The sequence below is a fragment of the Bombyx mori genome, chromosome 10, assembly GCF_030269925.1.
Source record: "Bombyx mori chromosome 10, ASM3026992v2".
NCBI lineage: Eukaryota > Metazoa > Arthropoda > Insecta > Lepidoptera > Bombycidae > Bombyx > Bombyx mori.
This window is the reverse complement of record NC_085116.1, coordinates 5,641,385-5,659,695: the sequence shown is the minus strand read 5'-3', so window position 1 is coordinate 5,659,695 and position 18,311 is coordinate 5,641,385. Positions and strand designations below refer to the sequence as shown.

Here is an 18,311-nt window from a genome sequence, read left to right as displayed (position 1 = left end):
GATGTCCGGCAATTACTGAACATGAGGTGGGCCGTGAGCTCAACTAAGCAATAAAAAAATACTTTTTGTCCATTTCACTGTGCATAGTTGTATTGTTGGATCATTTCAGAGACTAAGCACCCCCGTGACTGGAACGCCCCAGGGAGGGATGTTCTCACCCACTTTGAGCGTTGAAGATGAAGGTCTCAAGCAACAGTTTGAACACCAAGCAATTCAAAGGGTAAATACACTAACTTTTCTTCTAGTTTAATACATAGCTAAATTTTACCAGTGTAGTCTTACACTGCATGTCCTTATACATATAATATATATCCATCTAGGATCTAGATAATTAAAACACGTATTGTCTAGGTGCATTAATTTTTTTTTTAAATTAGGCAAACGATTTTTAGTTATCCCACTCGGGAAAAAGGCATTGGAGGCAAAATAAAGTCGGATGTGAAACAAGATCAGTTAGCAAGGTAAAAAAATAAATAAAAAAAAACACAGCACAGTGTGGCTAAATTGAACACAGTAATGTATTTCGGACACTGCGAATATAGACAATTACGTCTACCATAATTATATCTATATCAATTGGCGTTTGTTGTTTAGAAATTAGCGGTAACGATATTGTTGTCCACAGTACTTGTTAGTGCATTTAGTGATGTTTAGTGCTATTTTTAACCGACTTCCAAAAAGGAAGTTCTCCGTTCGATTTTTTTATGTGTGTCAGTTACCTCAAAACTTGGCTCTGGATGAATTTTTCTTTTAAGCTGGTGCTTCTCATTCGTGTTCCTCCTTAAGTTTTATCAAATAATGACCAGTAGTTTTTAATAGTTCATATTTAATTGACTTTCGACTACATTGTTGATATTCTCAATTTATTTTGTTCCGTTGAAGTCGGTTTTCTATTTAGTAAAAACTTTGAATTATAAAGCAGCAGTATCCCCAGAGCCAATAGGAGGTAATTTTTTTTTTAAAAGCTACACGTACTGTAAGATATAGGTCAAACTAGAAACACCGCTTAGCATATAAAAAAAAACAGCAGAAATGCTGGCATAGCTGCTCTAAGTTAACGCGAGCACACTCTGTAGCCGTTTTTTTTTAGGGATTGTTTATTGCTCAGTAAAACGTGTTTATTTAACTGTTTTATTGTGCAAACATTCTTAGGATTCACCGATCCTGGAGTCGATACCGCCAGGGGGACGAGCCACTGGCTTCGTGACCAGAATGAGAGGGGTCATCGACAACGGGGTCATGTTCTGCGGAGCCCAGCACGGGGCGCTCGATAAATACGCTCTCATGATCTTCCCCATGTGTTTTCTGCTCTTCAATGTAATTTACTGGACCACGTACTTAAGTTGAGCGCTTCGGCGGACACGAGATTAATAAAATCGTGCCGTATCACAGTTGACGAGACATTGTTGTTATAAAGTTTACAAACATCCTAATACGTATTATAAGTTAAGCAATATTCACGTATTATGACGATAAACCATATGTAAATATAATCGTTTGTATAGTGATTATGGACATTCGCTTTGGTGATAATATGTACTTAATTGTATTTAATTATAGTTGTTATACAATGCTCATCGATTATACAAAGCCCCGACATATAATAGACGTAAGATGGCAATATAGGGACCACATGTGAGCTCAGTACAAAATATTCTAAGCAATAAGCCTTTTTAGGAACAGGTGCCTTGATTATTCGATTTTATAAAAAAAAAATATAGATACATGTTGTTGTAGTAAATATTGCCTTCTCCCGGGTGTAAGGGAAACGTTTCCAAAAACAACTGATTCTAATCATATTTCATTTAAAAAAAACAAAATGTGTGCAATTCACGCGTGGTAGAAGTGAAACCTTCCAAAATTAAAATACAATTATCCTAAATGTCTTAAGTATATGTAAAATTTTGTCATTAGTAAATAATTGTAAGGTAGCGCCCTCTGTGAATTGATATTTTAATTTCACGTATAATCCTAAATTAAAATTCACTACAAGAGCTTTCATACGCACGTTAGTATTAAAAAATCTCACAGATGGCGCTGTATTAAATAGTATGTATATTTCTGTCTCATTCTTTGCTGGCTTCATCCTACACATTTTTGTATTTGTGTCTCTTACCTGTCGTTTTTTCCGTTGCATTCACGTTTGAAATCACGATTCTAAAGATTTTTTCACTTCAAAAAAATATAAACGAATCCTTGAATTTTAATCATTTGCACGCAATGTATAACAATGACGCGCGGGGTCAACAGCCTCATGTGTTGTTAGGGTGTTGCGCCCACTAAGTGCGCGGGTTACGGATTCGAGAATTTATTTACTTGCTCAGTCGAATGTTATATTCAATATAAGATGTTGTATGCTTATTACATTGATCTCGTAAACGATTCCCTGGCACCCCATATTCCGATCGACTCTTTGAATTAATTCAAGCAACGGAAAGCCTTAATAATGTTATTCGTATAATCGCTGAACACGTACGTAATCCTAATGAACTTCATTGACCTTATTCTTAAAACAGACGTCCGTGTCTATTTTGAATTAACAATGTCCACGTATTGCAGGATAATGGAACTGTTCGATGTTTCGGTATTTAAAAATGCTCCTTATTAATTAAAAAAACTGAAGAGAAATGGTTGATGTTTCTTATTATATTAATTTTGTCAAATTTAATTTACGGTAACGCATGATTTAAGGACAATAACTAAGAATGTCATCTCTGTTGTCAGAGTTACATGCGTTCAGGAATGTACCAAAATTATCCAGCTTTCCTCAAATAGAGCTCTCAAATAGAGATAAAACATGAGGCATTATGTTTTAAGATGAGGTCAATTAACGAACTTTTAATACAATGAAAGTAATATAAGCTGGTAAACTAGATTTTTCATATAGCACCTTAGAAAAAGTTTTTACTTACTACTTAGTATGAGCACGCACTACGGTTCTTTGCGTCACTTCAACAGTGCCTTATAATTAAGATAAAAAGGACTAATGTTTTACATGGTTATTAATGAATAGACCTTTTTTACTTCTAAAATTATTTTATGATAATCCTTAAACTTTGATCACTCGGATCGGATCTTAATCAATGTCGTGATCGGAGCGGCACGACGGTGCGATAAATCATTGAATATAAATTTTACTTATACAAACATTCTGCACCCGGTATGTACGTTATTGCAGTTTTAAAAATCTCGCGCATTCACTAAACTAACGAATTGTCGCACAATTTTCACCGAGAAAAATGTACTTTTCCCCTGGCTCTTCGCTGGTAGCCTAAGAGGTTCCAGCTTCGCGCCGACGGGTAACTAAAATCACGGGCTCAACCTGAGAAATTTTGCTAATACTAGCCCTAGCAAGAGCAGTGCTTCGCAGAATCTATCACCGGATCGGAATCGCAACCCATTGAGAAGATCCGTCGTGAAACACAATGGCTGGTGTCTATAGGTAAAAAGGTATATGTTTGAATGATAAACTGCGCGAAAACCTACCTGTGCGTCTGCGTAACAACTTCTTCAAATCATAAAATCTTGCTATGAAAGTCGACTCGCGTTTAGCCGCAGTGCGTGCAAACTTTTAGTTATAAGAACTTAGGAATAAGCATACTGCCAAGAATGTCTATTATTTTGTAAAAAAAACATGCAACCAAAAAAAAAAACATTTTGTTAGTTACAATACAATTATAATCAATTATCGTTAGTTATCGTTTTAGATATTTTATTAAAATCTTAAGAATGTTACCAGTTTAATTTATTAAAATAATTTCTGTTTTTAACTTATTTCGTAACATTATTTTTTGATCCAAAAATTTACTGAAAACCTAATTTATTCAGTTTAGGTTCTTGTAAGTAATGAGAATCGTAAGATTTGACATCATTGCATGAACACCACACGCTTGGATAATGAGTGGACATTTCAGTTACCATCTGAAAAGCCGGAACGCATGGTCATTTAGTTTCATTTATACATTATTTTGTCGCACCAGTTATTACTAACTGGTAAACTAAAGTTGTGTCGCAATTTATTTGGAATTACGATTAAGAATAGTATCAACAAACTTTATCTTGTCCTTGTCCGGGTAATGGGCAGAAAATGTCTTTAAATATCAGAAAGGTGGTTAAAATAATGTAGGAATTAGTGAGTGGATTAAATAACAAATAATAACGATATATTGCTACTGCTAGCAGATGTTTAGTGAAGCAGTGTGCTTAGTGCGAATATTTTAACGTTCTCACAGCGTAAAAGTTAACTCAAATTTGTATGAAGTTGGAACGTTTGGCTATGTTTGCCGCCTAGGGGCGTTTTTCCAACTGCATACAAATTTGAGTTAACTTTTACGCTGTAGAGAACGTTAACATATTCGTACTAAGCACACAGGTCGTGGAAGATGGCGCTCCAAACCCTCAGATGTAAGGAATAAGACTGCAGGAGAAGGTTGAAGCGTCTGTCGTGTCTAAGTCTCACTGGGTACCTGGTTTACTAGGCTTCGAGGATTACTCACAAGCTGTGCCTTATTTTGCAAAACACATAATAATTGTTCACTTTCACGATAATTTCAATCTATATTTTTAATATTGTTATCTGACCTAGTCATAGACAGTTTTGATCTTATTAGACGTAAGTTATGTGTACCTACTAACAACATTCTAACGGTGAATACCGCTATAGCACAACAATCTAATACCTACACAAAAAGTTTGCAGTCATAGATTGCAAACACATTATTTTAAATTTTCATGTTAGTTTATTTTATTTTTAATTAGTTCTAGTATTCTAATATCAACATTTATTTTTCATTTTTGTTTTTTTTTTTAGTTGATATGTTGGCAACACTGAAACAAGTGTGCCTGTCCTAAAATCGTTAGATATAAAACAGGATCAAGGATCGCTTTCAATAATTACGCTGAAAAAGTTTAAACGCGTCAAAACAGACGCTTGTCTGAATTATAACCGCCAAATTCGTTTAGAATTCTTTGGAGTTATACTGATGAAAACATATTTTGTATCATACCTTAATTGTCAGCTAATTGCATAGCCTACTGTTAATTATTAAGAGTAAATGCACAAACCATTTGAAAATCTTTTCTTTTTTTTCGATTCTGAATATTAACTTCGTCGACTGTTTTTTAATTTCATTTCAAAAAATGTAATGTAACTTTTTGACGCGTTTAGGCTGATGGTACATTTTCTCTATGGCAACTAGTATAGATTTTCAAAGAAAAATAAATCTACCTTACATATTTTTAAATGTAAATAAAGTAATGATGAAATAAAAGACATTATTTTAAACTACAAACTGTTTTTATTTACATTAAATCTATTTACACTATCTACACAGTCAATCCTAAAGCGTATTTTTTTATTAACTTAATGAACATGTCTGGATGTATCTAAGCATTTTTCTAATAGAGATGGGAATTAAACACAAAAAAATAAAAAATAAAAATGAAAATCGGGTTGAATTTTACGGTACACACATTTACTAATCATCATAACCATAGTATTTGGCTTCTCTGAAAGCTCGGAACATGTCATCGGAATTCCTTCGTATCCTCCTGCCGATCGGCTCCAAGTCTTGGTAGCACTTAGGAAATACTTTTTCGATAATGTCCACGGCTTCCAATTTATCTATCTGTCGTACAGCCAATACAGAATAAAGCGCTTTAGTCTTCACACAATCCTGTAACAAAACAAGCGTACTTACTTGAAGTCGTCGTGGCCTAAAGGGTAAGACGTTCGATGCATTCGTATCTAGCGATGCAACGGTGTTCGAATCTCGCAGGCAGGTACCAATTTTTCTAATGAAATACGTACTTAGCTCACAGCCCACCTGGTGTTAAGTGGTTACTGAAGCCCATAGACATTTACAACGCAAATGCGCCACCCACCTTGAGATTTAAGTTCTAAGGTCTCAGTATAGTTACAACGGCTGCCCCACCCTTCAAACCGAAACGCATTACCGCTTCACGGTAGAAATAGGCAGGGTGGTGGTACCTACCCGTGCGGACTCACATGAGGTTCTACCACCAATAAAAAAAAACAAAAAAAACACCATATTATAAACAATATTTATTTTACATTGTTATTGCTTTGTCTGGGTCAAAGTCACAGCTAGTGGAAGTCAAAATGTGAATATCGCTATCCATCTTGTGATATGAGATCGAAATTTCAAATTTTATTATATGTATAAAATACTACGTCGTGATCGAAATACTTTATGGTTGTAGTGTTCCGTGCGAGCGAGTTTTTTGTTTTTTTTTTTACTGGTGGTAGAGCCTCATGTAAGTCTGCAGAGGTAGGTACCACCACCCTGCCTATTTCTGCCGTAAAGCGGTAATGCGTTTCGGCTTGAAGGGTGGGGCAGCCGTTGTAACTATACTGAGACCTTAGAACTTAAATCTCAAAGTGGGTGGCGCATTTGCGTTGTGGATGTCTATGGGCTCCAGTAACCTCTTAACACCAGGTGGGCTGTGAGCTCGTCCACCCATCTAAGCAATAAATAAAAAAAAGGTAGAAAATTGGGTACAGGTTATCTTGCACTACGGGCAATCTGTGAAGAAGTAATTGTAGTAGTAGCCATAAAAACGTATTTTGTAAGTACTCTGGTAAGTTTTGTTTGTTTTAAAACAACAGTTTGGAAAGTTACCTCATGCGCCTTCTTTATCTTAGTCCATGATGCATCTCCCTGAGACCAAGCACTTGCAAAGGAGCAATGAGTGAGATTAGCTGCCCGGATCTCTGTACAAGCCAAATGTTCCATGTTCTTAAAATCTAATTCGTTTCTGCAGAAATCAAACATGTGGATCATTTCATGAGCCAATACCCCTTGTACCATCCCTTTCCTCGTGGATACATTCTGGCAGACAACAATCTGTAAAATTATAAAACACTTTTTTAATATACCATTAACTTATCAATATGCATTATAGGAGACACTGTGGTAGTCAAGTGTGACCTAATTTTCAATGGAATATTAGAATATGAATAAAGAAGTTATAATTTGTATCTATTTTGGTTGTCATAAACATGGACTTAATAGTGACGACTAGTTTGAACCATGAAAAATACTACTACAAATTAATGATATAAAATTATGTGTATAATATTAATAAAATTTTAAAAAACAATTACCTGAAACTCATACAAAACTCTATCACACATTAAGGCTAGCAATAGATTTCTTAGACATCTTTGTGAGCCATTTTATAAATAAAAAAAGTATAGAGCCTAGAAATAGCCTGCCTATTGTCAATACACGTAATGCCACTTAAAGATTGAGTATTTCCTCCTATTTAAATCTTGATTACGTATATCATCTTTTACAGATGATGGAAATTATCATCATACAAAATGACAACTACAATTAGTAACCGTTTATCTATGGTCAAAGTTTCCTTTCCACAGTTAAACATTCTTTAAACAATAATTCCACATTGAAAGACAAACAAAACACTACTTCTTACCTGATTCAATTCTGGATCATAACCACCACTGACTGAGTAGTCACACACTTCACAGGATATATGACGTCGGATATCAATGGGACTGAAAGTTAAAATATATACAATTTAAATTGTTAATAGCAATCCACCAATAGCGATACAGCTAAATAAAAACAATTCCATATATATTTAAGGTAAGATTGAATCATTCCAGCGAATGATTGTGAAATTTCAATTTAACAATCTTTTTCAATTTTAACAATCTTTAAAATGTTTTAGCTTGTTATCCATTGAAACATGCGGTTTGTCTGTGAAAACATGCACTACTATTTTTTTATTTTTTTTGTATTAATTTATTTCTCTAAAATTATCATAGTCTTTAGTACATGCCATACTCGCCTAAATTGTGTAATTAACTCTGCTTCTGCTTTAAGAATGCTCCAGTTTACATATTCATATACCATACCATGTACCATATCAAGGAGCAAGGGCAAGATTGGGTCAAGTGGAGACAAATTGTGAGGGCCCTATGTACCAGCGGGTACCTTAGAACTACAACAACAATGATGTAAGGGAAGGGAGATATGGCAAGAATGATTTCTAATGAAAAATGAATTGACAACAAAGCATCCAAACAGCCCAAATAGCAAATAGTCCAGTATACTAGGGTTATAATCGAGAGTCAGCATTCTTGCAAAAAAAGCACTGAACATCTCACACTAAGTTCATCAGCAGTCTAACAATATGCAAGGCCGGATAAAACAAATAAGTTGTTTATTATTACTACTACTACTTAAAAAGTTTGTTTGTTTGATTCAATTAACTATATTAACAATTTTATCTTAAATCTCTAATATTACTTGTTATAGCATTCTAACAAATATTTAATTTATATTTTCAATATATTTGTAATTATAACTAAGTATTTATAGATTATTTTGTTATTTTTAGATTTTTTATGAGATTATTTTTGTTTTGATCTCAGAAGTGACGTTCTCAAGGACAACTATTATCTATTAAATTGCCTACAGAAAAGAGTACTTTAAGTTACTGAAAATCACAGAACTCTTCAAATTTCGGGATCCATAGACTAATTTTCCCTATAATTTGTACAGTATGTACACATTTTCTTTAAACCTTCTGTAACACAAGTATAATTATACTCTCAGTAGTTATTAAAGAGAGTTCAGGCATTTATTTACTGTTACAGCACTTGCTACTACAAACCATTGGAAAGGACATTACGACTATACGAAATTCTATAAAATTTTATTCAAATATTTGGTGTATTTTTTTATAAAAATAATCTATTTGAATGTTTAATACGCACATACTTAAAATAATAATTACCAGCCTGAACTTTTGAGAGCAGCCATCATTATTTTAACGATCGGACCTGAAATAATATGATTTTGGTGGTTATTGTTTTAAATTTATGTATGATCAATAATATCTCAGGCTATTTTAGCTCTCTATATTATGGAATTGAGTTAGAAAAATTCATAAATTCTTGATGGACACATCTCGTTCAATCGAAACAGTTCTTAAATTGCTAAGTTTACTTTTTCCTTAATACCCAAACATAAAAAAAATATTTAGTTGCTTACTGGTTTGTACACATTTGAAGACGTTCTGTTCACATTTTAGCTTTTCTATATTCTCTTTTCCTTCTTTTCCAATGAGAACATTGGTTATTTTGGGCTTAAAACTCCCTTTTCTTTCCGGATACAAATCGTATCCCCATGCATCAGGTTTCTTTTCATTAGAATTTTTTTGGTTTGTATTATTTTCTGTGTTAGTTTTCGTCTCAGCAGTACTGCCATCCGACATTTTTAATCAACATTGACTTAAATTAAACCGAGTAGTTTTAAAGGTTATCGGAATAAGATAGGTCTGATAAAAGTACCTAACCGCTATCGTAGTTTTGTCAATGTTAAAAACTAACTATAACCTCAAAAATGGTGAAATAAAATGACAAGTTCGTTTATCATTTCAATACATTCTTCTACAAACTTAAAATTTACATTAAATATATTTTTTGTATCGTATTTGTAGGTATATAGGTATAATACCTACAAGTATGTATGTACCTATGTACTGTAATGTTATAAATTATATTTTTGGGTTTTGAAATTTGAATATTTTTACACATCCGTTAAACAGGCAATGGAAATGTAACACAGACCATCCTACGATTTTTTGTAAATAGAAGAATAAATGTCCGCTATATAAAAGAAAATTAAATTGATTGTAGAACTAAACTAAATACAATAAAAGTGACCTTTACGACACATTCTTAAGAAATACCAAAACCAAATAAAAATCCGTTTACTTTTTTGAAATATGTTTTGACTGATAATAACTTTACCTACCAACGAATAGGTAGGCAAATACGCCTTTACCTAAAAAGTCATCGTGGTCTAATGCTGGCCACTCACATGCGCGAAAATATTCGTACATTGTACGAATGTTCGCGCGCATGTCAAAGGCCGTCAAACATTCATTCGCAAACTTAGCGGCTGTGCAAATGGGTTCGGTACTCAATTTGCGAACCCATTTTACCCATTTGCGCTTCCTCCTACACTTGTTTACGAATGTCTCACGAATTTCTCTTCTTTTTTAATTCGCCAATAGAACATTGAATAGAAAGTTTTTAATTCTTTCCCATGCGACATTAACGGCCATTCCGTTTTTATAGGATTTCTTATGAGGGTCCCACATGGTCGATTCATTTTGCAGGAGTTCAATGAACTCCATCACCTTGGTGTTGTTCCAATCCATGATGAAGGTACGCTACACAGTAGATGTCACGAACTATGAAAATGGCGATACGTCCCTTACCTTCGCAATCGTGGGCGCAACTGGCCAAACGAATGTGTGGGAGACTACACGAATGATAGAGGTTCGCGGGCTTTGATGTCCATTAAAAAACCGACACAGCTTGGAAAACCGCGAATGCAGCGAAAACTTTGCATAATCATTTGCAAATGTCGTCTTACACTTGCAGGTTTGCGTATTCGTGCAAATGTGAGTGACCGGTATAAAGGACGCCTGATTTATCCGAATCGTAGCGTGACTGAGCAGAGATAAAATTTTAAATTCCCATTCCCACACCCACAGGCAAGTAAACAGTCTCTATGATTGCAACTAGGATGATGATAGGATCAAGTGACAAGTAGGTAGGTAAGTAGGTACCTACCGTAAAATGGGGTAAATAGGGACAAAATCGAACTTCAGATTGAATTTTATAATAGTTCCAATTAAATAGTCACTGCTCAACCAGAGAAATAAGTAATAAGTTGAGTCTTGAACGTACCTAGGTGATAAAAACCGTTACATTATTTTAATTATTCAATTTAAAGAAATAATCGGAAAAATAATGGCCATCCCAATTTACCCCGCATTCGGGGTAAATTGACACGGGTAAGGGTTAAATTGGGATATTTGTAAGGGTTGTCAGTTCGCAGTACTGCGATATATAGGTAGGTAGGTAGGTGCCATACAATTATTTATATGGACCGAAATGATGAATACAATCCATAATTTAAGCACAATACACAACATAGTGTAAATTAAGCTGGTTTCTATTCCGAAGCGATGTGACGTGAATGATAATCAACAATACAATGATCAAAAAAAGTATGTACATGTTATATTTTAGAAAATTATTATTTAATTTCCTTAAAAATCACAGCTCTGAAACAAAATCATAAAATAGAATAAAAAATTGAAAACAAAAGGACTGTAAATGCAATAATACAATTTTATTTAATCAACATTTTCAAAATAATCTTTGAGCAAGAGTAAGATATCAGGTGAATAAAATAAAAAAGCAGATTTATCTGATTACTGCCAATAATAACAAAAATAAAAGAAATTCTTTCTAAGCTAAATAACTAAACTCAATTAATTCACTCATACATAATTGGAACCTAGATATCTCGGATTTTTAATTAATGTTACATTTAAAATCTGAGGCCTGTTTTTATTTGTGTGTGCGTTGTGAATGTTAAAAAAATCATGATTCGACGCGTGAATATATTCTGAAATAACAATAGTTTTGATTCGTTTGAGTTCTTTTTAATTTTTAATTTTATTTTATTGCTATAAAGGACATACGACCGGGCAGATATTACAAGGTAAATGTCGCGAAAAAATGTAATTATATATATACTTTTCTTTTACCTATAGTACTTACATAAACTAACTGATAAACACATTAACCTTCTTTACATCACGCAATTGAGTGATAGTATAGACTAAAAAATCTATTATAAGATATCAGTGACAACCCTAACAAGCCATCCCTATTTTGTCTTTTGGCGTTCCCATTTTGTGTTTTCTCGTCCCTAATTTTCCCAGTCTCGTTCCAAACTACCCCACATACGTCCCAATTTTCCCCAAAAAGAAAGGAAAAAATATACATTTTTTATTTTGTCGAAATATTGTATTTAAAATAAGAATATTGCAACTTACCGTTTGTTGTGGTATTTCCAGGTGTATTAAAAACTTATATAAACTGTGATCTTATTGAAAAAACAACGATAATATTACTTTTTTAAAAAGTTCTTTAAGCTGTTTTAAAACGCACTTTTCAACCACTATTTTCAATTTAATTTGACGAATTTTTGGGACCAACTTAACTCATATTTAGTACTTCCATAGTTAACTTGGTCTTTCTTCTATACATTGATAAATATTAACATAAACAAAATTAGGTAGATTCCGTGCTACAGGTACTTTGAGAATCTTCCGCAGGTTTGTCCCAATTTACCCCAGGATCCCAATTTACCCCATGTCATGGTACTTAAAATTAGAAAGTGAAATTAAGTCAAAACCCATTTTATTTCCTCATGATCTTTAGTAAGCATCGGTTAATATGAGTATGATCCCACTCAATGTGCGCATTTGTTGGTTGCATTAATTTTTCACAATGAAAATTATAGGTTTCTGTAAAATAAAGAAATATGATAATTATAAAAAAATAAACGCAGTTAATATGTCTTATATATTACTTTGGTAAAAAGATGAAAACATACCCAAAACTTGTAAAAAACTTTCAAAGGTTAACTCATTTCTTATAATACTGGCGATATAAATGTTCACGTCATTTTTTCTGTCACAGAATATTTTCAGTACATTACAGAGTGGCTTCAGTATTGAAGGATCATATACAATATCTGCACCAAGTATTACATCGGGCCTTTTATTTGGTAGATCGGTAATTTCATTCCAATCTAACATCTTAACATCTAAAAATTTCAATGCATAAGTATATTCAAATGTACCTACACAAAACATAAATAGTATAGTCAAAGTATTGCATTAAGGTGAACTTGTTCAGGAATTCCAAAATTGTATGAGTAAACAAAAGTATTTTATTTATTACTAGCGACCCGCCCTCGCTTCGCTTCGGAAACATTAAATTTTATTATTTATAGTTGATTCCCGCTATGTTACCCGTGGTTATTGTCGTACCGCGGGTGACGCCGCGGGACGAAGCTAGTCTAAAAAAAGTAGCCAAAGTTACTCCTTATACCATCAGCTACCTGTCAGTGAAAGTCCCGTCAAAATCGGTCCAGCCGTTCCAGAGATTAGCTGGAACAAACAGACAGACAGACAGAAAGACAGACAGACAAAAATTGTAAAAAATGCTATATACCGTATATATATTCATATGCATGGAGTAAAAAGCGGTTATTTCAATATTACAAACAGACACTCCAATTTTATTTATATGTATAGATGTAGTGAGTAATACTCTTGTGAATTACTAATTTTTATACTTTAATAAATAATTTTTTACTTTTTGTCATGTCTTACCAACTCTACTAACATTGTCTAATTCATATGTTGTGCCATCAGAGCTTCTGTTTTTACATTGTGATGGAAAATTTATATCCACATTTTCACACAGTACTTGTAGAACATCTTCATGACAATCAGTCATTGTTACTGATTTAGGTTCACAAAATTTTGCTAATGTGATACCAGTGAATCCTATACCTGATCCTAATTCTAGGACGTCTTTTGATGAAAACAGCTCTTTGTTACATAGAATCCAATCAGAAAGCATCAATGCAGCCTAAAATAGTAAATAGTAAGTATAGCAACATAGCATATATCATATAGCATATATCTAGGGTCGGCAGACTAAAGCACATAAGTCAAAATTTTCAATTTATTTTTTATTACATCATCGGTTTACATTTTGCTCAACACACAATCTGACTAAAGCACGTAAGTCAAACTCAAGTATTTCATGGCGTATTCAAGCGGCGTTCTGTATCAACCTTATCAAATCCTAATATAATCAAACGAACTAAAAAACATAACTGGACTTATGTTCTAAGGAACACCATAAGTACAAAGTTATTAACGTAAGAAGTCTGACTTATGTTATAAAGAACATCAAAATGTAACATTTCTTTAGAGAAAGTGGTTACTTAAAAATATTTATAACGTAAACAATACTTCGGTAAGTGGTTTTAATTTACTAATGTTGTCGATTGTGCACAGTTTGTTGGTTAGTTGGGTGTGAGTGCTTAAGTATTTTAATTATTTAAGATGAATATTCAAAGAGGCAAGAAATTCGTTGAAATGGTGTTATCCACTCATCTGGAAAGCAATGAAGGTATATTTTCACATATCTTCAAAATTATGATTTGCAAATTACGTAATTATATCAATATTATATCATTATAAATAGGTCTTGTCCTTTTTTAGAAAATGTAAATCAGCAGTCGGTTTTGAACACAGAGAACCTAGTAGTAGACGATCCTATACCGTCAACATCATCAGGTCAAGTCAGTAGTTTAACATACTATTCTGTACTTGATTTCTCTAGTGATGATTCTGTACGAGATCCATGTTATGAATTACCGAGACTTCCAATCACATCGAGTTCAAGTACTTGTGATGAAATTTCAATGAATCCTAATGTGTCTCCAAAAAAGAGTATACGTACTATAAAAAGAGAGAAAAAAAATACGTAACTTAGGACAGGCATACAAAACTTTAAAGGGAAAAGTATATCAGATCGCAATATGCAAAAAAAAAATTTAGGAAAAAACAAAAAAAAAAGGCCGCTGAGTTTGTTTCGCCAGTTCTTCTCAGGACTGTGGTTTTTTTTGGAACCGATGGTAGAGTTAACATTGTTATTTATATTTTGACATTCAACAAGTGTGTTATACTGACATCTAAGTTGAAATAAATGATTTTGAATTTGAAAGAGTTTGCAGAATGAAATGTAAAGAACGTATACCTTAACTGATAGGCATGCCATATTACCAGAATATTGGCAAATGGGGTCATTTGCAAAAAGATCTGTATACTTGGCGTCTTTAATGGAAATTCAAGATAAATCTAAGCAAAGAATACGAGCTATTGAACCTGAAAAGCAAAAGCTTTAGAATGAAGACATAAAAATACTTTTTTACTGTGCATGGTAAACGTGAACCTGTCTGTCGAGGATGTTTAATGAAACCGTTAGATGAAAGTGACAATTTTATAAAGACAGTTGCTATGAAAAGGAGATCATCCATAGGGGGTTCTCAAACTGATGATATAATATCTATACAGCCATTACCCATATCCATCGAGAAAAAAAAAGATTTCATTTCGCTGCTCCCTTTAATACTAGATATTTTCCATGAATTTTAAATAAGTCTTCCCACGTTGGAAACTTTACGAAATACTGATCCAGATATTTTAGAACTCGATGAAGAAGAAGAATTTTAATTAAACATTAAGTTGTTATTTATATTTATGACTTATATTATTATAATATATATCTTAATTGTTGATCTTTTTCACTTAACTCATACTATTATTGCGTTCCTTATAACTTAAGTCATCTCATTATTAAATAATCACATTTACTTTAAAATATTTAATTTTAATAATAAGTTAGTGTTATAGACTTATATAATTCAAATAAACATTATTAAGTTTGTTAATGTATAAGGTTCTAAATAGTTTTTTTTAATTCCTGTAAAGTAGCGTTTTTTGACTTATGTGCTTTAGTCTGCTGACCCTAGATATATAGATATATGTATACACATATGTTTACTCAATCTTTCTTATTATTTTGTAGGCAGGTAGGTAGCATATGGGCCACCTGATGGTAGATGGTTACCATCGCTCATGGAGGACAGCAATGCCAGGGGCACAGCCAAGTCACTGCCTGCCATGGATAATAATTTGTTTTGTTATTTTTCCAGATGCTGTGTTTATTTTCGATGTATGATAAGATATTTTTTGGCAATTACCTTGGTGGACCAGTATATAATAGGCCTGCCTTCTCAAATCATTCTCAGCTTAGCTTAGTATCAGATTAGCATTTGTTTAGAACAGTCTTTACTGTGAGAAAAGCATTTTAAGAGTGAACCCTTTTTACATATTGATCAACTCAGCTCAGTTTGATTTTTTGAACAAGTAATTTACACCGCTTCATGATATTATATATACATGTCTGAATGTATTAAATGTAAAAAATAAATAATTAGTGAAATGTTGTTATATGTTTTGCATTTGTCTAAGTACAAAATGATTTTAAAGTACTTGTAAAACACTTCCCTGATAGCAATCATTTCTAGTTGCTAGTTTGCGTGAGTAAAAAAAGCTTTGTGTGCCAATCTTTTTATTTTCTTTATTTGAAATTAAATTCCTACACATGTATGGCAAGATGTTTTTGCCATGTATGGCTTTGGAACGAGCTCCCCTCCAGTGTTTCCTAAGTGCTATGACATATCCTTCTTCAAATAAGGCTTGTGGAGTATATAAAACAGTAGGCAGTGGCTTGGCTCTGCCCCTAGCATTGCACACATCCATGAGCGACAGTAACCACTCACCATAAGGTGGGCCATATGCTCGGCCGACTGCATGCACAGGAAATTAAAAAAGTAAAATAAAATAATGTCACTGTGAACTGATGATGAATTTCACTCTACATCTTTTAGCTTATTTCACCTGAAAAACCAGAATACATACGACACCAGTATCAATTCAGTTACAAACCTTAATACAAGATTAAAGTAATGCTCTGTCTTACACTTAAAAATATATTTCCTTACAGCAGAAATTGGCTCTACTTATACATGTGGGCTTGCCCTATGCTCTATCACACATATATTAGATAGATGTAAGCGAGATTGGGATTATGATGTTATATGGGGTAATTATAAAGGTTGATATCTCATTTTATGGTTTAAATCTTTCAACCCAAAGTTAGAATTAAAACAATTTTGACAATTACCTCCCAGGTGCGCATTCCTGTGGTACCATTAACAACCATATTCTTCGTTTCTTTCATAGTTATAATATTATTAAGATCATTGCTGATAACATAGTGCCGGTAACAATAGTCTTCTATAGCACTGTTATTCATTGCTCGACACAATTCAGCATATAGATTATCGTGAACCTCCTGCACAGGTTCTATACAATTTATTAGCTTTTTAAGGAATATCCTAGATAATTCTGTGCTGATAGGATACTTTTTAATAACAGGACTTCTCAATGTTAAATCCACAAACAGTTCCTGCCACGACCACGTCATTAGTTTCACAGAATCGGGCTGAAATATCATTATTTCATAAGTATTTATATCAATTTAAGATTTCTAGGCTTTTTATGGGTTTCATTTGTCGTTTACCTCAATATGAAAATTTGTACAGCCTCTAAAAAGCTTTCGAGCTAGGTCTACCAATATTGTGTTCTCTAAATTACTCATGATAGATATTTTATTCTAACAAGTTTTGGATTGTATGTACCTACACCGTTTATACCATTCAAAACATAAACCGACATAACCACAATACCCATGCAAAACAGCGGAAAGTAGAAATAAGTTGTATTATCTATGGTAGGAATTAAGTCCACAGATTATTATATTACTACAGATTAATATACTAATTAATACTAATTATTACTACTACTATTAGCGGCACACTCTGGCTTCGCACGAGAATTTAATAAAAAATTCAAAATAAAAAATTATAATACACACAGATAAACTATATACATATACATAAACCACATACATAATAATTTTTAATAAGTATTTAATTTTTTTAATTTTCATTATTGTAAAAAGGTAATTTAAACAAAACAACAAATATTAAGTTTATCGAGTCAGAGCTTCCCTGTATACAAAAATTGATGTTGTTTTTTTTTTAAAAATAAAAGAACACTTATTGCGGCATAACTATATTAGTTAGACATATGCTGACGCGACACTTATTGTAAATAATGATGTGCGTCTTGCGCTTGCTTCTTGACATCATTCCAGGTCATGCTGGCAGTCCTCACCTCGCTCTGTTGAAGTTACTAAAGCGCCTTACTCACGATCCATCTTGCTGTACGTCCCGCCAAGGCCATGCACGATGCACGATGCATTTAGCGCTTTATTCACGATCCATCACGGCTGTACGTCAGCTCAAGGCCGCAATTAATAATAATTATCGACGTACGTCAAGCCTATTCATGATCCTTTTGCATCGTGCATCGTGCATGGCCTTGGCGGGACGTACAGCAAGATGGATCGTGAATAAGGCGCTTAAGTTATTAAAGAATATTGTATGTTATTGTCTATGAAAGAGTATGGAGGACAAAAATAAAAGGAAAGCGGTCTCTTATGGGAGACCAGTTGAGAAAAAATCTAGATCCACCTGATCCAGTAACTCTGTTATTAAACTCCTGCAGCACTAAGAGCAGGCTTAGGGACCTTGGTAACCGTATTCATCCAACTCGCCAAAGAGTTCGACATGCAACCTAAACCATACATCAGCCTACTGAGTTTCTCATGTGCCTATACAATTTTATTCAGACTAGCAGTAAAAAAAACTGTTATAGTGATTATTTCATTTCTAAGT

At 33.3% G+C, this 18,311-nt stretch overlaps 3 protein-coding genes across 10 annotated transcripts in view; 1 reads left to right on the top strand and 2 right to left on the bottom strand.

Annotated features, from left to right (window-relative positions):
- LOC101739650 (gamma-aminobutyric acid receptor subunit delta) overlaps window positions 1-5,291 on the top strand; it is a 53,454-nt gene extending 48,163 nt beyond the window's left edge. For all 4 annotated transcript variants that reach the window (XM_062670499.1, XM_021350805.3, XM_012693947.4 and 1 more), the window contains exons 9-10: window positions 110-220; window positions 1,153-5,291. In XM_062670499.1, the coding sequence (XP_062526483.1) occupies window positions 110-220; window positions 1,153-1,347 (306 nt within the window). In that variant the 3' untranslated portion in view covers window positions 1,348-5,291. The remainder of the gene's footprint in view (window positions 1-109; window positions 221-1,152) is intronic.
- Window positions 5,278-11,065, bottom strand: LOC101739509 (mitochondrial inner membrane protease ATP23 homolog). Its single transcript, XM_038013176.2, has 5 exons — window positions 9,045-11,065; window positions 8,788-8,833; window positions 7,459-7,540; window positions 6,642-6,866; window positions 5,278-5,675 (listed from the first exon to the last, which is right to left on the bottom strand). The coding sequence occupies exons 1-5, from the start codon at window positions 9,265-9,267 to the stop codon at window positions 5,478-5,480; spliced, it is 774 nt and encodes a 257-aa protein (XP_037869104.1). The 5' UTR covers window positions 9,268-11,065; the 3' UTR covers window positions 5,278-5,477.
- A 1,198-nt stretch (window positions 11,066-12,263) lies between these two features.
- LOC101739366 (protein-lysine N-methyltransferase EEF2KMT) lies at window positions 12,264-17,413 on the bottom strand. 5 transcript variants are annotated; one of them, XM_004930377.4, is made up of 5 exons: window positions 17,093-17,413; window positions 16,694-17,014; window positions 13,261-13,522; window positions 12,477-12,689; window positions 12,264-12,387 (listed from the first exon to the last, which is right to left on the bottom strand). In XM_004930377.4, exons 1-5 carry the CDS (start codon window positions 17,168-17,170, stop codon window positions 12,281-12,283), a joined length of 981 nt encoding a protein of 326 aa, XP_004930434.1. In that variant the 5' UTR covers window positions 17,171-17,413; the 3' UTR covers window positions 12,264-12,280. The 5 variants fall into 5 exon arrangements, with proteins under 5 accessions (XP_004930434.1, XP_062526484.1, XP_062526485.1 ...); XM_062670500.1 differs by having other exon boundaries at window positions 13,444-13,522; window positions 17,093-17,319; XM_038013174.2 differs by lacking the exon at window positions 12,264-12,387 and adding an exon at window positions 12,898-12,944 and having other exon boundaries at window positions 12,510-12,689; window positions 13,274-13,522; window positions 17,093-17,319.
- Window positions 17,414-18,311: the final 898 nt, after the last annotated feature.